The following is a 24,153-nucleotide window of genomic DNA, read 5'->3' on the forward strand; positions in this document are numbered from 1 at the left end:
AAGGCAACACCGCCAACTTCTCCACTTGGTGCATTCCCTGTGTTACTTGTGCTGAAAGGTAACATTACAGAGCAGGCCTTTATTAATGAGTAGTGGGTTGCATGCAAAGCAGAAACTGGAAACTCTGAATGGAGACGAGATGCCTTCAAAGATTTGCCCACTGCAACAGAAGCAGCCACCACCGGGGCTTTCACAGCTTTCTTCACTGCTGTATCCTCAGCCAATCAAAAAACAGTGCCTGGCACATAGTATGTGCTCAGTAAGGACTCAATCATGAGTGAAAGCCTGCATGTAAATGAACTGTTCTTGGGGCTTTTCTGGAAGTCTGGCCTCATTGTGTGTAGCTGTGGAACACACAAGTACAGTGTTTAAAACACCCTGAAGAGCTCAAAGGCACGCCTTCTCAGTAGGGACTCACAGGGAACCCAGGCTCCTTTTGTTAGTTTCTGCTGACCTTGGACATCTGTGCCGCGGTCGTGCCTCTGGCCCCCAGAAAGACCATGGCCAGCGCCGAGGAAATGCTTATGGGGGAGATGAAGATGTTCCCGGAGGGGTTGTGGTCCTTCAGGGTGCGGAAGAGGTCCACTGCGAACCGGGTGTTGGCCAAGCTCAGCTGCTCCATGGTGAGGCTACAACACAGGACAGAGACCTAGCACACCAGCAAATTAGGCAATGACAGGTCTCCACATCTTCCCCGCCCTGAAACACCCGGAAACTTGTACTTCCTTTTCTTTTTCCAGGAGGGCAAGAGCACTGTCTCATGAGCTCACAGGTGGGAACTGGGCAAGGATCCATCAGAGACCCGGGACAGGACCCAGGGATCCTGGAGGGCTCTGACTTGCAGACTCAGCAGCCAGGACTGGGCCTTTCCTACTCAGCAGGGGAGCACACGCATTTCCCACCCTTTACCCGAAATGATACTTTTCTACTAGAAAATCATAGCTACCCACTCCGCATTAAAGCAAATTTCAGCAAAGTGATCAATTTTCCTCATTTTCAAGATTCAGTTGCGAATGTTTAGAGAGGTGAAGTGTCCCAAGTCTCAAGGCTGGTATAGGAAGTGAGAGATTGAAAACCCAGCACAGGCCTTAGGGTCGGGGTGCAGCCCACCAGGAGCAGGGGACAAGCATCCTCTCTGACACCCTCAGGTGCAGGTGACTGGCCTTCCTCCTCAGCCCAGAAGCCTGCTTACCAATCCTGACTTGTCTCACAGCTTGTTTCCACAGAGATGGGCAAGGAAAGATAGTTGTGCTGGCTGCTTCCCTAGAAGTAATACATTGAATTATTACTGTTGTTATTGGAAAGTAACCTCTAGGATCACATTGGCCTCCCCTCCCTCCCTCCATACCTTCCTCTCTCTCTCCCTCTCTCCCTCTCTTCCTCCCTCCCTCCACAGCAATGAAAAGCTGTGCCTCCAGGGCTGCCTAAAAACTCACAAACTGCTCAGGGAGGCAGGGAGTTGAGAAATAAATAAAAATATTATGATCTCAGGCTTGGCTCTGGCTTCCAGCCACAAGGCAGCGTCCAGTCCATCGCAGGCCCGCCAGCCTTTGCGCCCCCGGTTAGGGGGTGGGTGGAGGGTGTTTCCAGTGTTGCCTCCAGCTCAGATGAGCAGTGCAGGCAGCAATCCCAGCGAAAGGGCAGGGGCTGCGGGTACCCAGGGCACCGAAGGCCAGGGCTGAGCAAGGCGTAGGCAGCTGGCAGATCCCAGCCCTGGGCAGACCCCACCGGCTCAGTCCCACTTCCCTAATGGGCCTGGTGCCCGGACCTCACCGGTTGCTGGCTGCTTGGGAAGGACTTGGGATCTGGCAAAGCCTATAGCAGCAAGCACCGCCCTTATATAGTCCCTGAGGTGGGTGCAGCTCTGGGCAGGCAGGAGGAGGAACAGGGTGGGGGTTGGGAGGCAGTAGGGAAAGAGGAAGTAGGGCGGCGCTGGGGGGCGGGGTGCTGGGGCGGAGCGGCAGAAGGAGAGGGTGGGGCAGCAGGGCGGGCACAGCAGGAGTCTGGGCACTGCCAGTAGCAGCCTAGATGAGGGTGGACTACTCAGGAGATGAGCACCTTTTTGAGTCTCGGGAACTCAGATCTCTGGCAAGGACCTGATGGCCTAGTTCTTGCCTAAGTGTGAATCACTGAGATGACAATGTACCACCCCTTAGAGGGCAAACTAGCGCCTCTGAATCTCATCTGTATACTCCAAATTGGTTTTGTTTTTCTGTGCTTTCGTTTTTGTTTTGTGAGGTGGGGAGGGACCTCCAGTATAAGATAAAACAGTCCTGTCAGCTGATGGTCATCGGTGCCAGTTCAGTGCCACCAGGATTCCCCAATTTAGGGTGCAGTGAAGAAGGAAACTTTATTCAGTGCAAACATTTCAATTATGATGCAGCTCAGTTACTAGTATGAAGCAGCAGGTGGCAAGGTGGCAAGGTGGCCCTCTCTGGCTAGCAAGCTCTGCTCTGCTCTGGTCTGGTCTGCTCCACCTGCTCCATTCCATCTCTCTCTTCCTGTTTCTCCAGGAAACAATCTTGAGTGGAAAGAGAAAGTGTGCTCCCAGAGCCAGAAAGAAGCTGGCTTAAATAGAGAGAAGTCCCCATCCCTGGTCTCTGATTGGTTCATCCTCGTGCAAGACAAGACTCCAAGTCCTCAAAGTTTGATTGTCCAAAAAGCACTGTCCTGATTGGTCAGAATAGAGCTGCTCTGATTGGTTAGAGAAAATGCTGATAAGGATATAAGTGCACATTTCCAAATGAATGGGGAAAGCCTCAGTCTTAAAGACTGAAATCTATTCTAGGGACTCCTTTCTAAGGGCTGGCTCAGATGCAGGAGCACAGTGCAGGCAGGCAGTTCAGTGCAGTCTTCTCCTTGAAGTGCCCTCCTGGTGAGCCCCCTCCTCCCGTAGAAATGGCTGCAAGGGTCTGTCTTATCAATTTGAGTCGATTTAGCCAAAAGGAGTCCTTCTTGGTAGGTACCTGCTTTCTCAGGGTCCCCAGTTCCAAACAACAACCTTGATGTCACTATCTTTAGAAACCAACATGAATGTAGCCCCAGTATTCTTCTCACAGTGATGGCTACACCACTATTTCTGTGGGCCATTTGTTTGTTTCCCACTTTAAATGTCTGGGAATGTGACTTCACCAACCTTTATAGTGGTTGAGGGTCTGAAATATTTCTGCATTCATGAAACTTGTCCCCTATTTTCTTACAAATTTCAACATGAAACAGCAACAAAGAAAAAGTCCTATTGTGTGTGTGTGTGTGTGTGTGTGTGTGTGTGTGTTAGTATGGACAATATTGTGTGAAAGGGATGATAGATTTTTGTTTGTTTGTTTTTTACTCTGAGAACTTGTTTATCATGAGAAGAGTCAAGGAAGGTCCAATAATGAGTGATAAAAATATCTCCATAGATTTTCTTTTAAGCAGGAAGAGTTCAATAGTGAAGATTTTAGACTGATTTACAGCTTATTAAATAAAGAAACCAACACTCATTGAAAGCCACTTGTTGCTAAATTCTAGTGGTTTGATCAAACCTGTGAGCTCTCTGCCATTTCTCACAGAACCAGAGCTCCGCTCACCGGCTTCGACAAAGAGGTCAGTGTGGGAAAGTCAGGACAGAGAGGCTGCACTGAGAAGCTGTTAAATTAAAACCTGAGACATGTTAACTGAAGAAAAAAGTTTTCTGAATTTTATGTTTTCTCCTGGCATGTTGTATTTGGGTTAAATAGAAAACAAAGCCATTTCCGAAGTCAATGTGTATACTGTATATAAGGTTCAAACAAAATTGATCATTATACATCAATCAATCAGTACATTTGCTGTCTAGAGTTGAGGCAAAGTAACTGTTCCACCAAATAACATTGGAGTGTTCTCCTTGTGAATTTAAAATATAAATGGCCACAATCAAAGCTCAGAGATACTTACACCCTCAGGAAGGTAAGGTGTATCTGCCAAATGAGCACATGCTTACCTGAGCTCCCATCCAGGAATTTCCCCCCTGAGTGAAATGTGTGTTAGCATGGTCACCTGGAGACATGTACAAGAATGTTCATAGCCACATGCTTTGTGTTAGACCAGCATTTGGAACCCACTTAAATGCCCATCAGCAGAAGAGCAGTCTAGCTCAGTGGTCGACAATCTCATTAGACAACAGAGCCAAATATCAACAGTACAATGATGAAATTTCTTTTGAGAGCCAAATTTTTTAACCTTAAACTTCTTCTAACGCCACTTCTTCAAAATAGACTTGCCCAGGCCATGGTATTTTGGGGAAGAGCCACACTCAAGGGGCCAAAGAGCCGCATGTGGCTCGCAAGCCACAGTTTGCCGACCACGGGTCTAGTAAATACAACAGAATAATTTACAATAATAATAATGAGCAAACTACAGCAATGCACAGCATCTCACAGCGGCACTGTTGAATGAAAGAACAGCCACAAAAAGCTGTGTGGTTTGGTTATAGAAAGTTCAAAAACAGGCAGAACTAACCCTTAAGGTTTGAATCATGAGTGAGTTCTTTTGGGAGAGCAAGGGGGATTGTACTGACTGTGTTTTCTGTGTTCTCCGTGCTCTGGTAGTTGAGGCCTCAATTTTGGAGAGAGTGCTTCTACCAGCGCTAATTCCTAGAGATAGCGAATGGCCCCTGATGCCCCTGCGAGTGTACATTTGATATAAATTCAGTGACCACACTCTCAAATATCTCCTTTATCAAACTCTTACAGGCTAAGCCAATAGTCCCCCTACTCTAAACTACCCCCACACAGGTACCAAACCACTAGAGACCGCCTTTGTAGCCAGCTCACAGCCCCCAAATTATTTAAACTGTCTAATTTAAACCTAGTGTACCTGTCCTGCCATGCCCATTCCTTCCTGTGAGCATTCCAGAAGGCTGTGCCTTCACTCCTGCATGCCTCCTGGCAGACTGGGTGCTTCTCAGGTCCCATGTGGTGTGGTTTTGAATGCTTCTGATATTTAGGGATCTGTGAATATACATTCTTCCTTTGTGACAACCATTTCCATGTCAGATGTCTTTCTATACCTGATCAGGACAAATTCTGGGTCCATTTTTAACAGTGGGAATGGCTTCTGGAGTACTGATAATGTGCCATTTCTTTTTTTTTTAAAATATATTTTATTGATTTTTACAGAGAGGAAGGGAGAAGAATAGAGAGTTAGAAACATCGATGAGAGAGAAACATCGATCAGCTGCCTTCTGCACACCCGCCACTGGAGATGTGCCCGCAACCAAGGTACATGCCCTTGACCGGAATCAAACCTGGGACCCTTCAGTCCGCAGGCTGATGCTCTATCCACTGAACCAAACCGGTTAGGGCTGCCATTTCTTGTCATCTGTGGTTATACAAGTGTACTAGTTTTGTCATAGTGCATTGAGTTGTGCATATAATTTATTATTTTTCTCTAATTATTAAATAGTAGCAACAAAATATGTTAAACATGTCTGGCCTGTGAGATTCAGTGTTTGATCATTGATCTGTTAACCAGAAACGTCATGGTTGGATTCCCGATTAGAGCACATGCCTTGGTTTGGGGCTCAATAACCAGTAGTGACATGTAGGAGGCAGCCGATTGATGATCTTCTCTCATCATTTATGTTTCTATCTCTCTCTCCCTCTCCAATCCTCTCTGAAATCTATAAAATTTTATTAAAAATAAATTAAACATTAGTGATTGTTCTATTTCCCGTCTCTCCTTCCCCCTCCTTGCACACACACCCAACAGGATTAATAAGTTGGAAGCTACTGGGGCCCTTTGTGTCATCCAGCATGTCCACCCCTAACTCTGGTCAGTGGCTTGTGCTCAAATCCTTTCCTATATACTCTGAGTCTGGTGACACATCAATCACTGGTTCTAGGTATAGAATAAAGAAGATGCAGGATTAATTTGTCTCAGATCCACAGCTGGATTCATAAAATCCATTAGAAGGAGAAAATACCAAGCAGGCACTAATGGGTGTTTTTACACTTGCTATTGTCAAAAGTCCCTTAAACTATCCTTAGTTTTATTTCCTTGGTTAAGTTTATTGCTAAGTATTGCTGGGGGCTAATCCCAGCAGGTCATAAATGCAAGAAGTTCATCAAGAAGTTGGTGAACCTTGAGGTTTCAGCAGGGATGAAGATACATGTTATTGCCTGCTGCCAAACAGCTAAGGGCATTTCCCCAAACCTGAAAATCTACTTGTTATTACTTGATGCTGGCCAAATAGCTGAATAGCCAAAGGCAGTTTCCCCAACCTGATAATCTTACTGTTTACCAAACTTTACCTTTGATATGTACACCTGCTTTGCTATGGGCCAAAATGTGTGACTAAAAAGCCCTGGGTACAGAGATTCAGGGATAACTTGGTTACTGTAGCTAAGTCTCCTCTGGCTGCCCCCCCAGAATGCTTTCCAAATTTATATTTCATGTCTAGTCTCTTTACTAATTCACCACACCCCCTTCCCCAGATTCCTGAACCCTTCCAAATGCAGGATAACATCCCAGCATTAATGATGACTGAGACAAGGATGTCTGGAGAAGAAGTTTTACCTGAGCAAAGAAAAGAAATTAATCACTGGTAAAAGGTGGGTCACTGGTGAATACGGTGGGGAGATTCACTGCGTGTAAAGCTTGCACCAAGCCTTGGAGGTCATGAACCAAGGTGGACAAGAAAAGTCTTATGTTTTAAGCCAGACTATAATGGGGAAGAATTCGATTCAACAGCAAAAATATAATTGTAAATTTTTAGCCTATATGCTCAAGGATAAAGAAATTAGAATGTCAAAAGGTACATTCTAAAATCAGGCTCAAGGAAAAAGAGTGCTGTTATCATCTTTAACTATGTGGGTTCAAACTGTATTATGCCTAATTTTATCGGGGATAAAAGGTCTATAATAAGAAGAAAGCCTTGCCAGATCCTCTGCTTCTGGTGTGGAGAGCAGCTATAGAGGGTGGAGCTATCAGTTCTCTCACAGGGAGACTCTCTACTGCTTTGTTTAAAAATCACCATAGGACACGTTAGGACAGGCAGATCTTAGCAAAAATAACTTTAAAAGCTAGTCAATGCCATGGAGAGTGGAATAGGAAAAAATTCAGAATCTGACATTTTATTTCATTTAATATGTTTATTGTTATCTCTTAAGCATGCCTTTAATTTAATAAGAAAAGAAATTTGGCCAGGTTGCTAAACTTTACCAAAACAAACAGGATGTGGGGGAAGGGAGACACGTGGTGATCCTGTAAGATGGACGCCCACTCACGAGAATGCTATTTAAAAAGTCTCATATTCACCATTTTTTTTCCTTTTTCATAACTTAAAAGTTTTACAGAATTCAGGAATGTGTCTGGCATTTCTGTACTCATATAGAGTGAAAGCTGACTTAAGACAAACGTGCATTTGGATTTTAGATGGTTTTGAGCTAAACTTAACTCTCTTTATGGACACTACAGAATAAAACTCAAAGCTGTTTTTCCTGCAAAATAAAGAGAGAGGATATGACACAAAAGAAAGATACATACTGGTTCTAAGCAACAAGATTGGTGTTTCCATAATAGAGGGCAGTTTTGAATAATAATAGACTGCATTCCAAAGTTAACATTAAGACTGCCAAAAAGTCAGTAAATTATCTCTGTTACAGAATTTGCCAAAGTAAATGTCTTAGATAGTAATAATTAGCTTTAAAATCTCAAAATTGTCAAAACATCCTATATAATAAAGAGGTAATATGCAAATTGACCATCACTCCAAACAACAAGATGGCCACCACCATGTGTTCAAAGATGGCTGCCCCCCTGTGGACACAAGATGCCCACCACAAGACGGTCATCAGGGGAGGGCATTTGTGGGCCAACAGGCCAGCAGGGGAGGGAAGTTAGGGGTGACGGGGCCTGAAAGGGAGGGCAGTTGGTGATGATCAGGCCAGCAGGGGATGGCAGTTGGGGGCAACCTGTCCAGAAAGGGAGGGCAGTTGGTGGTGACCAGGCCTCCAGGGGATGGCAGTTGGAGGTGACCTGTCTGGAAAGGTAGGGGGGACCAGGCATACAGGGGAGGGCAGATGGGAGGGACAAGGCCTGCAGGGGAGGACAGTTGGGGGGGGGACCAGGCCTGCAGGGGAGGATAGTTAGGGGAAACCAGGCTGGCAGGGGAGGACAGTTAGGGGTGACTAGGCCAGCAGGGGAGGGAAGTTGGGGGCAATTGGGCCAGCAGGGGAGCAGTTAGGCGTCAATCAGGCTGGCAAGGGTGGTTAGGGGTGATCAGGCTGACAGGCAGAAACAGTTATGGGTAATCTGGCAGGCAGGCAGGTGAGTGGTTGGGAGCCAGCAGTCATAGATTGTGAGAGAGATGTCAGGCTGCTCGAGGGGTCCCAGATTGGAGAGGGTGCAGGCTGGGCTGAGGGGCACTCTGCCCCACGTGCAAGAATTTTGTGCACTGGGCCCCTAGTAGATATATAATATCCTATTTAATAAAAGGGTAACATGCAAATTGACCCTAAAGGCAGAATGACGGAACAATTGGTTGCTTTTAATGCGCACTGACCACCAGGGGGCAGACACTTAATGCAGGCACTGCCCTCTGGTGGTTAGTGTGCTTCCACAAGGGAAGCACCGCTCAGCCAGAAGCTGGCTCATGGCTGGCCAGCACAGCGGCGGTGGTGGGAGCCTCTCCCGCCTCCATGGCAGTGCTAAAGATGTCTGACTGATGGCTTAGGCCGCTTCCCCTGAGGAGTGGGCCTAAGCCATCACTCAGACATCCCCCACGAGGTCCCAGATTGTGAGAGGGCGCAGGCTGGGCTGAGAGATCAACTCCTGCCCCCCACATGCATGAATTTTCATGCACCAGGGCTCTAGTATTAATTATAAAGGTCTAAGTAGCCTAGAGAGAAACTGGCTTCACTCTTTGATAAAGGAAAGAGCTAGTTGCCCTTCCCCTTAGCAGAAAGAATGTGGCTATTTTACATTTAAATAGACCAGGCTAAGCCAAACCTATTTCGCCAGCTAGAAACGGGCTTTTTCCAGAACCTTTGGCAACGTAAAATTTTGGAGTTTACTGAATTAAATAATAAAACTTTTTAAATATCTGGGTATTTTGAAATGGCAAAATACTGAAATGTTAATCTGAATTTGCCTTGCATGAAAAAACTAGAGGATAGAATTGAATCTATTAATTAAATATGTCTTGTATTTCTTAAAATGTGAAGTTATTAATCTGAGAAATACTAAGCATTTAACTTGCCACCTAAAATTTAAGGCTTCTAAGAGTTTAAAGTTCAAATTAAATCAGGAGAAATCATATTGTGATAACAAAATGCATAATGAATAGAAATTTATTTTTGAGAAAATAATTCTTGTATTTTCACTAGAGAAATTAGTAATTCAAAATATATTGTAGTACGTTTGGTAAAATTTTAATCTAAGATATAATCCTATCCAATGAAAGAGTAATATGCAAATTGACTGTCACTCCAACACACAAGATGGCTGCCCGCATGTGGACACAAGATGGCCACCACAAGATGGCCAGCAGGGGAGGGCAGTTGGGAGGGACCAGGCCTGCAAGAGAGGGCAGTTGGGAGCAATCAAGCCTGCAGGAGAGGGCAGTTAAGGTTGACCAGGCCAGCAAAGGAGGGAAGTTGGGGGTATCCGGGCCTGCAGGGAAGGGCAGTTGGGGGGGACCCAAGCCTGTCGGGGAGAGCAGTTGGGGGGGACCAGGCCTGCAGGGGAGGGCAGTTAGGGGTGACCAGGCCTGCAGGGGAGGGCAGTTAGGGGTGACCAGGCCTGCAGGGGAGGGCAGTTAGGGGCAATCAGACTGGCTGGGGAGCAGTTAGGAATCAATCATGCTGGCATGGGAGTGGTTAGGGGGTGATCAGGCTGGCAGGCAGAAGTGGTTAGGGGCAATCAGGAAGGCAGGCAGGCAAGCAGTTGGGAGCCAGCAGTCCTGGATTGTGAGAGGGATGTCCCAGATTGGAGAGGGTGCAGGCTCGGCTGAGGGACAAACCTCCCATGCATGAATTACGTTCACCGGGCCTCTAGTATTTTATAGTGTCTAATTAAAAAAGGATTAATTCTATGGTCTCAACAAAATTTTAATATAAAAACCAGTTTAAATGTAATTGATATCTTTTAGAATAAAAAGTATATAATATAATCTTTGGGATATATATATATATATATATATATATATATATATATATATATGATGATCTTTCCAAGTTAAATATCAAGGCTTTAACCAAGGGATAGCTTTTGAAACATTTTATGGGCCCTGGAATGATTCAAAGAATTTATTCTCTCTTCTTAAAAGAAATATTTTTGAATTATGCTGATCTAATATACTTTAAATCATGTGGAAAGCTTTATCAAATTAAAATTAATAAATATATTTTATTTATATACATATATTTAAATGTTATAACCTTTTAACATCTGAAGGCAAGGCAAAGTTGCAGAACCAGATTTCTTTAGCAGCAGAATTAAAAAAAAAAAAAAGCAACAAAATTTTAAAAGACAAAAGCCCTAGAATTCTGCACTTCAAATAGGCTGGGGTTGGGGCAGCATTTGTGCCTCATGGATCAGACGTATAAAATTGCTTGTTTTGCTTTTTCTATAAAGATACCTACTTTAATTATTTAACAAATTAGCTTTACAAAATATAATCAAGGTCTCATATAAATTCAGTTATATGAGAAGCCAATATTTTTATAAGCAATTAGATTTAACAAAAGGCAAAGTACGCCCCTGGGTCCAGGTGAGGCTGGATCCCGGGACCGGGTGAGGCCGCACACACCTGGGTCCGGGTGAGGTCACGCGCCCCTGGGTCTGGGTGAAGCTGGATCCCAGGTCCAGGTGAGGCCGTGTGCTCCTGGATCCGGGTGAGGCTGGGTCCCGGGTCCGGGTGAGGCCTTGCGCCCCTGGATCCGGGTGAGGCTGGGTCCCGGGTCCGGGGGAAGCTGGATCCCGGGTCCAGGTGAGGCCGTGCACCCCTGGATCCTGGTGAGGCTGGGTCCCGGGTCCGGGTGAGGCCGTGCCCCTGGGTCCGGGTGAGGCCACGTGCCCCTGGGTCTGAGTGAGGCTGGGTCCCGGGTGAGGCCGTGCACCCCTGGATCCGGGAGAGGCCACGTGCCCCTGGGTCCGGTTAAGGCTGGATCCCGGGACCGGGTGAGGCCGCACACACCTGGGTCCGGGTGAGGCCACACGCCCCGGGGCCTGGGTGATGCTGGGTCCCAGGTCCGGGTGAGGCCACGCGCCCCTAAGTCCGGGAGAAGCCGCACCCCTGCATCCAGGCGAGACCAAACCAGAGGGAGTCGGACCTGCATTACCACCATTTGTCCACCATCCAGAGCTGAAAAGTCAGTGCCAACATGTACACATAAGGATCTGGTGGACATTGAAATTGGGTCTCAAAAGAACTGTTGGTCCAGAAAGAAACTTACTACAGACTGATTCATTTGCCTGTCAGCATAACTACTATTGCTCGTCTCACAGTCGGTTCTTATAAGTATATTTCTAGTAACACATGATCTCACTCATCTAGGGGAAATGATGAACAACATAGACTGATGAACAAGAACAGACCCAGAAACAAGGAGGCATCAATCGGACTGTCGGGCCTCAGAGGGAAGGTAGGAGAGGGTGGGGGGAGGGGGGAGAGATCAACCAAGGGACTTGTGTGCATGCATATGAGCCTAACCAATGGTTAAGGACAACAGGGGGGTGGGGGCATCCGTGGGGAGGGGTGGGGGATGGGAATGGGGGGATGAGGATAAATATGTGACACCTTAATCAATAAAGAAATTTTTAAAAAAAGCCAAAGTAAAAATTTGCATACCACCAGTCCTCTTAAAGTTACTGGGACTTCCCATGATCCCACTGTATATGCAAAATGAGTGCAAAAGAATGCTGTTTAAACGTAGATTTTTAAGCTTAATAAAAAGGAGAAATTTTTTAAATTTTTGGGATATTTCCCACTAGTATTTACAGGATAAACTGAAGGTTATTATTCAAGCTTTAAATCTAATCAATAGTAGTCACCATAACTATAAGAGAGTCACTTATATATAGGTATACGGCCACATCAGACAGCATCCAAGAAGCAGCCATGTAGGTTGCTTGGTGTAAAAGAAAGAAAAATGTTTTTAAAAGAAACTCTAAAGCTGAACTAGAAATTACTCTGGAAAGAAAGAAAGAGAGGTTTTCTTCAAATGTCTGGAAAACTGTAATTAAAAATCAATATATTAGGCCTCAGAAAAGAAAAATAAGTAACTTGTGTTTTTGCCTCCCTAAACAAAGCTTATGTAAAAATACTCAAAGACTGATAGGAGAAATTCAATTAGTATCATTTACTGTTCACAGCCAAGGACAGGTAAAATTAAAAAATAAGCCTTATTTCAGACTAATTTAAGTTGGCAAATTAAAATAAGTAAATATTCAGGGAAATTTAGTTGAACTAGGCAGGAACCTGTTCCTGAAACATTAACTAATATTTTTCTGGTGGTTTATCTTGTAGTAAAGCTGCTTACAATACAAGAAATCCAAAGCAGTCATATTTTTGTGCAGAAAATTAAAACTAAAAGCTATTAAAACTGCATTGCAAGATTTCCAAAAGCCTCCTAATAATATTTAAATTAAAAAGGGGGTGTAGTGGAATAATTCCCTGTACAAAAATTACATCAAGCCATAATTGCTTTAAGTTTTTCACTTTGAAAATTTTTTTCACTTGGTGTCAGAATAAGCTAAAGGAAAATAGTTTGGGCAACAATGAAAGAATCCCAAGACTAGTTTATAGAAAGGGTTCCTTTATTAACCTTTGGTTGAGAATATGCTTATATATTTCCAGAAAACTCCTCCAAGCCTATGTGGATTCCTGCAACAATGGATCAGAGAAAGGAACTAACCACACTACTCCAGCCACAGATAACAAGATTGGAGAAATAGTCCAGAGATGGAGGATGGTGTAGATGCCTTGCCATGGCTGCAGGTTGCCAAGGACAAGCCAAAGAAGGTCAGACCTGCATTGCTGTTTGTCCACCATCCAGAACTGGAATATCATTGCTGTCATATCATAGGGGACAGTAATTGGGAAGGGTACCCATGAAAAACAGTTGGACAATGATTGGAAAGAGGACTCAAAAAACTGTTGACCCAGAAAGGAGCTTACTGCAGACTGATTCCTTTGATGCCTGGCAGCAATTTAAAGGGACATGATAGAACTCTATCCTTTTCATTGCATTAAAAAATCTTAAAAGGACCCGAGCTCTGCAAATGACATACATTCTTGTTAAATTTATTAAAACAAAGAAGGGGGATATGCTGAGGTATAATCCCAGCAGGTCATAAATGCAAGATGTTCATCAAAAGGTTGGTGAACCTTGAGGTTTCAGCGGGGCTGAAGATACATGTTATTGCCTGCTGCCAGACAGCTGAGGGCATTTCCCCAAACCTGAAAATCTACTTGTTATTACCTGCTGCTGGCCAAACAGCTGAACAGCCAACGGCAGTTCCCCCAACCTGATAATCTTACTGTTTACCAAACTTTACCTTTGATATGTACACCTGCTTTGCTATGGGACAAAATGTGTGACTAAAAAGCCCTGGGTACAGAGATTCAGGGATAACTTGGTTACTGTAGCTAAGTCTCCTCTGGCTGCCCCCCAGAATGCTTTCCAAATATATATTTCATTTCTAGTCTCTTTATTATTACACCACAGCCCCTTCTCCAGGTTCCTGAACCCTTCCAGATGCAGTATAACACCCCGGCAAAGTATCTTAATTTTTTTGTTGCATTGGCAAATGGGATTATTTGTTTAGTTTGTCTTTCAGAGAATTCATTATTGGTGTACAAAAATGCCATTGATTTCTGAGTGTTAAGTTTTTAACCTGCTACATTGCTGAATTCCTTTATGAAATCTAGTATTTTTTGGTGACATCTTTAGGGTGTACAATATGATGTCATCTGCAAATAATGAGAATTTTATTTCCTCCTTTCCAATTTGGATGCCTTTTATTTCTTATTCTTGTCTGATCGCTGTGGCTAAGACTTCCACTACTATGTTGAATAAGAGTGGTGAGAGCGGACATCCCTGTCTTGTTTCTGTTCTTAGGGTTTTAGTTTTTTCCCATTGAGTATGATGTTGGCTGTAGGTTTGTCATGTATGGCCTTTATTATGTTGAGATATGGTCTTTCTCTTCCCCCTTTGCTGAGAGCTTTTTTCAAAAATGGGTGTTGGGACATTACCCATCTTTTCTTGCAAGCTGTCCACTTCTCCCTTACAACCCTTAGCATATTAATCTCAGTTATTTTAAATTCCTGTCCTGGGGTTGGAAAATGGCAGCCAAATAGGCATACATGCCATGCACCTCATCCCAGTGCGAGACTAGAAATACAACTAAATTGGAAAACATTCACCTGGAATTACTAACTGAGGTCCAGCCAAGGAGGAGGCTTATTTTTTTTTTGGGGGGGGGGGGGCGGGCTAGCAATCTGAATCTGTGCCAGTAACCTAATGTACATCCTTGATAGCCTATAATTAAGTCACTGCCCCTTTCTCCATAATCTGGTCTTGTAAGACCTGTTTACCTAAGTACTCCCATTTTACAGAGTCCACAAACCATGAACAATACACAACCCCCAGAGGGGGTTATCAGTGCTGACACCAGGCCAGGCCTTTAGGTGTGGTCTCATGACCCCCACCCCAACACATGGGGTTTTTAGAAAAGCCCGTGAGAGAACCCGAGAGGAGCCAAGATGGTGGCGGAGGTGAACGGCTGATCTGTTGCCTCGCATGGCAGTTTCGGAAATACAACTAAAAGATGGACTGGTGAGCGCGGCGACTCCTGCTCGCGTCTCCCCAGGCCGGGCGGCTGCTCCTCTCAGTTCAGCACCTCAGCCGGGGCCATGAGCTCGTGGGCGGCCGCGGCAGCTGCTGTGGCGGCGGCCGCGGACTCGGCGCAGTGGCTCTCGGTGACGGAAGAGACCATCTTTCTGCAGGACGGGCCCATCCGCGTCACCGACCTGGCCGAGCTACCCAGTGAGATCCTCGGGGCCCCGGTGGCCGCCGACACCGACTGAGAGGATTTTTAGGACTTCCCATCTTACATTCAAGTCCTTTAGCCATTTTGAGAGAGGAGAACCAAGAAGGCAGCAAAGTTAAACAAAGGAACTTTGCCGCGCACAGCAATTTCAAAAATACAACTGGAGGACAGAGCGTCTGCCACCCAGAACCACAGGAGAGCTGGCTGAATGGTGGATTTACAGCTAAGAGGGAAGAGGAAAGAGCGAACTCGGAGGGGATAAGATACAGAGGCGCGTGGGTCAATCTGGTGGCGGGGGAAGGGTCATGCGGCTTTTGTTCCAACCCTAGGGGAGATTAGCTCCCCATCACCCTGAAATCCAGCTTCTGGGGACGCGCGGGAGACCTAGACGCCTGCAGGGAGTGGCTGGACTCTCAGCCTTCGTGTCGGAGAGTATGAGTAACTTCCTTGCGGAGGTGCGCCCAGCAATCAGTGTTTGCTGCGCTGAAGTGCGGAAAGAGGGGGCTTAGAAACGTGGAAAGCAGAAAAAGCAAACTTGCAGCCATTGCGGTTCGCCACGCCATGGCCTGGTGGCGCCCTGAGTCCCCGCCCCGACCTGAGACCTGCCCTGCCCTGGGACCCACCCCGCACGTTTTGCAGACCCACCCCGCACGTTTTGCAGGCCCACCTGGGCTCCAAACAACGCCTTTTGCATGTGGGTGGCCTGCCCTGTGGCAGCTTGAACAGATAAACTGCGGTTCTAGTCGGACTGCTCCAGGGCCGCTCAGACAGGAGGAGGAAACTGCAGTTTTTGCTGTAATTCCTGCTGAGTGGCCTCAGGCAATAGCTGACCTACACTCCATTGGAGACCCAGAAATGAGGGCATCTAGTGGTCGGTGTGAGATGACACCAGATTTCAACCACTCACATAAGGGACACATTCAAGAGGCAGACTCAGTGAGCGCCAAAGCCTTGCTGCACCAAGACCCGGCCCATAAACGTGTCTCCTGCACAGCAACTCTTCCTTTATAGACACAGAGGGTCCGCATGGCCAATTGGCCTGGAGGACAATTCCTCCCAGTGACACCAACAACAATCAAGACTTAACTATACAAAGGAGGACCAAGATGGAGGCATAGGGCAGAAGCCTGATTGTTGCCTACCACAACAATTTTGAGACTACGATGGGAGAGCAGAGCAGACACCATCCAGAACCACCGGAGGGCTGGCTGAGCAGATGCTCTACAACTAGAATAAAAGAGAGGGGTACGCGGGATGATGCTGATGCCGGTGACCCAAAGATCACACTTTAAGAACTACGGCTCAGGCGACACAATGGCGGCCTGGAACGTGCTCGGCGCAGTTCCCCCAGCAGTCTCCGGCTGAGGGGACGGCTCCACTCGCTGCCGAGCACGGACAGACGAGCCCCTGGGAGACATGGGGTGGGAGATTCCGCGCTTGCTGACCTCCGAGTCCTTCAAGAATCTCAATGCCCCGGAAGCGGCCAGGTGCGCACGCTCGGCGACCGGCCACCGCTGCAGACCCAAGGGCCGACGCAGCCACCCCGGACCAGCCCGCTGCTGCCCACCGGGCACACTGGAGCTTCGCCGAGCCCGCCGCCCAACAAGTTCTGCGGCGGCTGCCCTGGAGCTCTGAGAAAATGGCCGAAGGAATTGTTGAGATGGAATTGACCAACAGGAATTGGGATCAAGAAGATGAAACCCCGCTGGGTCCCGGGTCCGGGTGGGGCCGCACGCCCCTGGGTCCGGGTGAGGCTGGGAACTGGGTCAGGGTGAGGCTGGGTCCTGGGTCCGGGCGGGGCCACATGCCCCTGGATCCAGGTGGGGCCGCGCGCCCTGGGTCTGGGTGGGGCTGGGTCTCGGGTCCGGGTGGGGCCGCCCCCCTGGTTCCGGGTGGGGCTGGTACCTGGGTCTGGGTGGGGCCGTGCGCCCCTGGACCCGGGTGAGGCCACGAGACCCTGGGTCTGGGAGAGGCCGCGCGCCCCTGGGTCCGGGTGAAGCTGTATCCCGGGTCCCGGTGAGGCCATATGCCCCTGGATCTGGGAGAGGCTGGGTCCCGGGTCCGGGTGAGGCCTCATGCACTTGGGTCTAGGTGAGGCCACGCGCCCCGGGGTCTGGGAGAGGCCACGCGCCCCTGGGTCTGGTTGAGGCCACACGCCCCTGGGTCTGGGCGAGGCCGTGTGCCCCTGGATCCAGGTGAGGCTGGGTCCCGGGCCCGGGAGAGGCCACACGCCCCTGGGTCCGGGTAAGGCCACGCACCCCTGGGTCCGGGGGAAGCTAGATCCCGAGTCCGGGTGAGGCCGTGTGCCCCTGGATCCGGGTGAAGCTGGATCCCAGGTCCGGGTGAGGCCATGTGCCCCTGGTTCCAGGTGAGGCTGGGTCCCGGGTCCGGGTGAGGCCATGGGCCCCTGGATCTGGGTGAGGCCACGTGACCCTGGGTCTGGGAGAGGCCACGCGCCCCTGGGTCCGGGTGAGTCCACGCGCCCCTGGGTCTGGGGGAAGCTAGATCCCAGGTCCGGGCGAGGCCGTGTGCCCCTGGATCCAGGTGAGGCTGGGTCCCGGGCCCGGGAGAGGCCACGCGCCCCTGTGTCCGGGTGAAGCTGAATCCTGGGTCTGGGCGAGGCTGTGTGCCCCTGGATCCGGGTGAGGCTGGGTCCCGGGTCTGGGTGAGGCCGTGGGCCCCTGGATCCGGGTGAGGCCACTCGACCCTGGGTCTGGTAGAGGCAACGCACCCCTGAGTCCGGGTGACGTCACGCGCCCCTGGGTCCAGGTGAAGCTAGATCCCGGGTCCGGGTGAGGCCATGTGCCCCTGGGTCCAGGTGAGGCCACACGCCCCTGGGTCTGGGAGAGGCCACGCGCTCCTGGGTCCGGGTGAGGCCATGCGCCCCTGGGTCCCAGTGAAGCTGGGTCCCGGGTCCAGGTGAGGCCATGTGCCCCTGGATCCGGGTGAGGTTGGGTCCCGGGTCCGGGGGAAGCCGTGCGCACCTGGGTCCAGGTGAGGCCATGCACCCGCTGGGTTCGGGTGAGGCCACGTGCCCCTGGGTCCGGATGAAGCCGTGCCCCTGGGTCTAGCCGAGACCCAACCAGAGGGAATCGAACCTGCATTACCACCATTTGTCCACCATCCAGAGCTGAGGGGTCAGTGCCGACATGTACACATAAGGAACTGGTGGACATTGATATTGGGTCTCAAAAGAACTGTTGGTCCAGAAAGAAACTCACTACAGACTGATTCATTTGCCTGTCAGCATAACTATTATTGCTCGTCTCACATTCAGTTCATATAAGTATATCTCTAGTGACACATGATCTCGCTCATCTAGGGGAAATGATGAACAACATAGACTGATGAACAAGAACAGAACCAGAAACAAGGAGGCATCGATCGGACTATTGGGCCTCAGAGGGAGGATAGGGGAGGGTGGGGGGAGGGGGGAGAGATCAACCAAAGGACTTGTGTGCATGCATATGAGCCTAACCAATGGTTAAGTTCAACAGGGGGTTGGGGCATCCGTGGGGAGGGGTGTGGGATGGGAATGGGGGGATGAGGACAAATATGTGACACCTTAATCAATAAAGAAATTAAAAAAAAACACAAATCGATTTATTGTCTAATTTTCAGAAAATTTGAGGAGATGAAAAGCAATGTAATAAATGCCCCTTATTGGAAAAAAAAAAAAAAAAGAAAAGCCCGTGAAAGGTCCGGAAGGCCCATCCATATTTGGGGGACAAAGAAACCAAAGGAGTATAAAGGGAGAGCTTCCTCCATACTGGGGGGCTCAGAAGTTGGTCAGAAACAGGCTCCCCTGAGTCACTGTACTAGTACATGTGGAATAGCTGAAAATAAATTGGTTTTTCCTGTATCTCTGGTACTCCTGTGTATTTTTTGGTTGCTTGGTAAATTCTGTAACAATATAAAGAAACTAGAGGCCCAGTGCACGAAATTCGTGCATGGGTTGGGGGCTGTCCTTCAGCCTAGCCTGCACCCTCTCCAATATGGGACCCCTCAAGGGGTGTCCAACTGCTCATTTAGGCCCAATCCCATCTAAATGGGCAGTTGGACATCCCTCTCACAAACCAGGACTGCTGGCTCCCAACTGCTCACCTGTCTGCCTGCCTGATTGCCCCTAACCTCTTCTGCCCGCAAGCCTGATCACCCCCTAACCACTCCACTGCCAACCTAATCGATACCTAACTGCTCCCCTGCCAGCCGATTGTCCCTAACTGCCCTCCCCTGCAGTCCTGGTCGCCCATAACTGCCCTCCCATGCAGGCCCGGTCCCCCACAACTGCCCTCCCCTGCCAGCCTGATCACCCCTAACTGCTGTCCCCTGCTTGCCTGGTTCCTCCCAACTGCCTCTCCTGCAGGCCTGCCCCCCCACAAACACCCTCCCCTGCATGCCTGGTCGCCTCCAACCACCCTCCCCTGCAGGCCTGGTCCCCCTCCAACTGCCCTACCCTGTAGGCCTGGTCCCCCCCAACTGCCCTCACCTTCAGGCCTGGTCCACTCGTAATGCCCTCCCCTGCAGGCCTGGTTGCCCCCAACTGTCCTCCCCTGCAGGCCTGGGTCCCCCCCAACTGCCCTTCCCTCCAGGCCTGGTTACCCCAAGCTGCCATCCCCTGCAGGCCTGATTGCCCACAACTGCCCTCCCTTGCAGGCCTGGTACCTCCCAACTGCCATCCCCTGATGGCCTGATCACCCATAACTTCCCCCCCGCCCTGCTGGCCATCTTGTGGTGGCCATCTTTGACCACATGGGGCAGCCATCTGTGTGTTGGAGTGTTGGTCAATTTGCATATTACTCTTTTATTAGATAAGATGACAGAAAACACCTGGAGGCCAGTAGGAAGGGCTAGGTTGTGAGAGGAGCCATCCCAGCTCTCAGACTTGGCAGACCAGCAGGCTGAGGGAGGAGGGAGCTCTTCTCACAACCTCCACAGCCCAGAGCACCACAGCCAAGACCCCCAGCACATATAACATCTAGTAGTGAAAGGCAAAGGGCTGCTGGCCACAGTGGAGTCTGGAGTCAGCAGAACAGAGTTGATGAGAGAGAAAGCTGCAGTTTAGGGGGAAAGGGGGATTGGTTGTTGCTTTGTTTTGTGTTTTTTTCCCCTCTGAACCCAGAACACAGGAATTTACATTTGCCACTGCTCACCTGAGGCTTTGGTGCAGGGAGGGAGGCACAGACATGAGGTGCTTGAGGAGAGGCTGGGGTGGGAAGCAGGACAGGGAGACGTGGACAAGCAGTAGCCAGGAGTCCAGCATTTGGTCGTTCACATGCAGTTTCAAAATGGCGATTTTTCTTGAGAGGAGCTAGCCCTGCTCCCCGTAACCCCAAGGCAGGTAATACATTCTGCCTCACCTCCAGGAGCCCTGCATGCCACACCCTGCATTTTGAGCTTTTCAGAGGAAACAAAGGCAGAGGCCAAGCTTGTGGGTCTGAACTGTCTTAGGAAGTCCTCAGTGACTGAATTGGAGGAGGGGCCATCCACCTCACTATTCTGAGACTCAGAATGATAAAAACTCCAGTTTCCCAGCTGACCCCATTGGTCTCCATACAATCTCTGTGCAGCCAAGTGCAGAGTACTAGTTTGGGCCAGTCTCAGCGGAGTAGCTCTGACACAGGAAAAAGTACCTGACTTATTCCCTGAAAGCTAAACAGCACCTCCCCAACCTAAAGCCCTTTCAGAAACAGACTTTTGAGTAAGATTGACAGCTGGCAGACGAGCAAAGGTGGGCAGAGGCGGAGCATGGGGACCAGGGGAAGTTTGAGGACCCAGCTCTGGGCTCCATGCTGCTAACAAACCTACTTTAGAGGACAGATTGGCCCCTCCTGCTTGCAGCCATGGCCTGTGCAGACAGACACAAGCAGTGGACTGGTGGGTCGCTTGGAGCTTCAAGCAGGTTGCTGAAAGCCAAAAGACAGTTCCTGGCAGTGGTTAGCAGCAAAGTACCTAACAGGAAGCCCAGAATTGGCAGAAGAGTGGGATCCAAAGTGAGTTCCCATGGGGCATTAAAAACATGGCTGAAACAAACACCACTTCACTTTCTTTTTTTTTTTACTTTTTTTCTTTTCTCTTTTTTTCCTCCCTTTTTTCTTCTCTTTTATTTTTCTTCGTTTTTCTCTTTTCCTTTTTTCCCCGTTTTTAAATTTATTGGTTTGTTTTTTTTATTGTCCTAAACTGTTAATTAGGTAAGAATTTTACAAACATTACTTATATTTGCAGTAACGGAGGAGCTGGAGAGTATTATGCCTTTTCCAAGCTGTATGGTGACAACCACCAATAGTATAGTATGGTGGAGTGTGTGGCCCTTCCCAAGGCACAGCTCTTGGGCCTGCAGATGTAAGGCCTCGCATCTCCCTGTGCTTGTGGACTGGTTTGGTGATCCATTAGGTGTCAGGATTTCTTCTGATAGCCTTATGGAAAAGAGCAATGAAGATAACCTCAAAAAATTTGTACATGGAATCTTGACAAACCCAGTAAGAATTCAGAGCCCCACAGTGGTGTCCAGCGCTCCTCAGCAACAGACTGAAGAGTTCAAGCAAACTTTAGCTGGTTACCACCATGACGGACAGGCTTGCAATAAGTTGCACTCATTGGAACAGGGCATTTGCAACCACCACAATGCACACTAATCCTGTATAATAAAAGGTTAATATTCAAATCAACCAAATGGCAGAACATGAGGCTCAACTCAGATGCTGCCCCCTGGTGGTCAGTGTGGTCGCATAAGGGGAGTGCTGTTCATCCAGAAACGGGGTTCATGGCTGGGCTGGAGAGTGCAGCGGAGGTGGCGCGAGCCTCTCCCACCTCTGCAGCAGCGCTAAGGATGTCCAACTGATGGTTTAGGCCTGTTCCCCTTGGGCATCCCTCGAGGGCTCCCAGTCTGCAAGAGGGACCCACTCCCCTCCCCATCGCCCCCCCCCCCCCGCCCCCAGTGCATGAATATCATGCACTGGCCTCTAGTCCAATATATGACATAATCTTGCTTGGCCTTTTACTTTTTCAAAAGTCAGTGTACTTTTTCAGGCTGGGTGGGGTGGGGATCCCTGTGGAGTGCAGAGAGCTGGCAGTACTACCGACAGCGCACCCTGAGAAGGAAGTGCATTACATCCAACTGCTTCTTCCTCTATAGTTCCTGGATGTACTAGTAAGTGCCCATTTGGGTTTACCTGCAGACATAAAGGAAGAGCTTCCATCCCACAATCCCCTTTGGTCTCTTTCAAATATATCTTCTTTATCTATCTACTTTATTGATTTGTTCTTATTCTAGTCTCTGTTGTTTCATTCATACATCTACATTTCCTCTTCCCTTTTCCTACTTAATTTTTCTTTCTTTTTTTTACTACACAATTTTTTTTCTCTTTTTTCCTTTCTCCTGCTTTCACATCTTTCTTCTTTTTCTTATTTGAGGTCTAAATACTTTCTCCTCTATTTTCCTTTTCAAACCATTTTTTCTTGTCTTTGCATTTCTTTTATCCCTCCTTTATTATAAACCATTTTCCTTCCCTTATTCCTCTAATTCTTTATTCTTATTTTCTTTATTTCAGCTCTGCACCTACATATTCTGCCTCCTCCCCATTTTCTTGTTGCTTTTGTTTGTGCTTTTCTGTTTGTTTGTTTTTACCTCAAACCTTTTTTTTTCTTTTTTTCCTATCATTCTTGCTCTCTTTTCTCTTTCCAAATTATCTCTCCTTTGTTGGTTGTTGTTGGTGGTGCTATAAAGGTCTTGTCTACATCTTTGTTTTGTTTCTACAGTTTTTTGTTTTCTCTTGTTGTATTTTGTTCTCTTTGGTCAGCATTTCCACAACAACTTGCAAGACATGGTTGTGGGTGAGCCACATAGCCAGCCAGCCTGAGAAGAGAATCCATCCACGAACAGGACAATAACATTTAAAACTCAACTACAACAGGAGCACACCATTAACTAAAGGGTCTTTCCTAGCGCATCCGTCTCAGGAGAACTAAGAGACTGTACCACTGGGTCTCACAAAACACCTACTACATAAGACCACCCCACAAAATCTGGGGGGCATAGCAGTTTGATCTAATACATAGAAACAAATACAAAGGGACAGTAAAATTGGAGAGACAAATAAATGAAACTCCCAAATGAAAGAAAAGGAGGAATCGCAAAAACAAACAAACAAACAAAAAAACTAAATGAAATGGAGGCAAGTAATTTGTCCGTAAAGAATTCAAAGTAATGGTTCTAAAAATGCTCAAACATCCGAGTGAGAATTTCAAGCAACTTAATGAGAATTATAAGAAGCTGAATGAGAAATATAACAGGAGTAAGAATGAAGAGGAAATGAAGAATGACATCGTTGTAATAAAGAACACACTGGAAGGATTCAACAGTAGACTAGAAGAAGCTGAGGATTGAATCAGTGAGTTAGAAGACAGGTAGAAAAAGACCCAATCAAAGCAGCAATTAGAAAAAAAAATTAAAAAGCAGGAGGAGAGTTTAAGGAAGCTTTGGCACAACATGAAACAAAACAACATCTGCATAATAAGGGTACTAGAAGGAGAAGTTGATCAAGTAATAGAAAACCTGTTTGAAGCAATAATGTCAGAAAACTCCCATGACTTGGGGAAGAAAAAAGTCACACAAGTCCAGGAAGCACAGAGTCCTAATCGACCTGAACCCAAAAAGGACCACACTAAGACAAATAATAATTAAAATGGCAAATGTTAAAGACAAAGAATCTTAAATGCTGCAAGAGAGAAACAGAAAGTTACCTACAAGGGAACTTCCATTAGACTGTCAGCTGATTTCTCAATAGAAATGCATCAGGCCAGAAGGGAGTGGCATGAAGTATGCAAAGTAATGAAAAGCAAGGGACTGAATCCAAAACTACTCTATTCAACAAGGCTATCATTCAAAATTGAAAGTGAAATTAGGAGCTTCACAGAAAAATAAAGGCTAAAGGAGTTTATTAGCACCAAACCAGCAATGCAAGAAATGCTAAAGGGATTGCTGTACTGAGAAGAAATTGAAAAGGATAGCGGAATACAGGTATCTATACTAATAAAAGGGTAATATGCCAATTAGACTGGACATCCTTCCAGACATCTTCCCAGAAAAAGCCACGGTGGCTAGGGCTGAGGCAGAGGTGGTTAGGGGTGATCAGGCCG

The 24,153-nt window shown here is 47.7% G+C and overlaps 1 protein-coding gene across 2 annotated transcripts in view; it reads right to left on the reverse strand.

Moving 5' to 3' along the window:
* Window positions 1–24,153, reverse strand: part of LOC307102988 (leukocyte elastase inhibitor-like) — a 74,446-nt gene that overhangs the window by 7,409 nt on the left and 42,884 nt on the right. The window contains exons 1-3 of one of the 2 annotated variants that reach the window (XM_079776832.1): window positions 1,774–1,906; window positions 1,193–1,263; window positions 455–629 (exon numbers count right to left, since the gene is read on the reverse strand). In XM_079776832.1, the coding sequence (XP_079632958.1) occupies window positions 455–622 (168 nt within the window). In that variant the 5' untranslated portion in view covers window positions 623–629; window positions 1,193–1,263; window positions 1,774–1,906. Of the gene's footprint in view, window positions 1–454; window positions 630–1,192; window positions 1,264–1,773; window positions 1,907–24,153 lie in introns of those variants that run through there. The other variant, XM_079776833.1, reaches the window with a different exon arrangement.

This window comes from Cnephaeus nilssonii (assembly GCF_951640355.1).
Source record: "Cnephaeus nilssonii genome assembly, chromosome: 7".
Lineage (NCBI taxonomy): Eukaryota > Metazoa > Chordata > Mammalia > Chiroptera > Vespertilionidae > Cnephaeus > Cnephaeus nilssonii.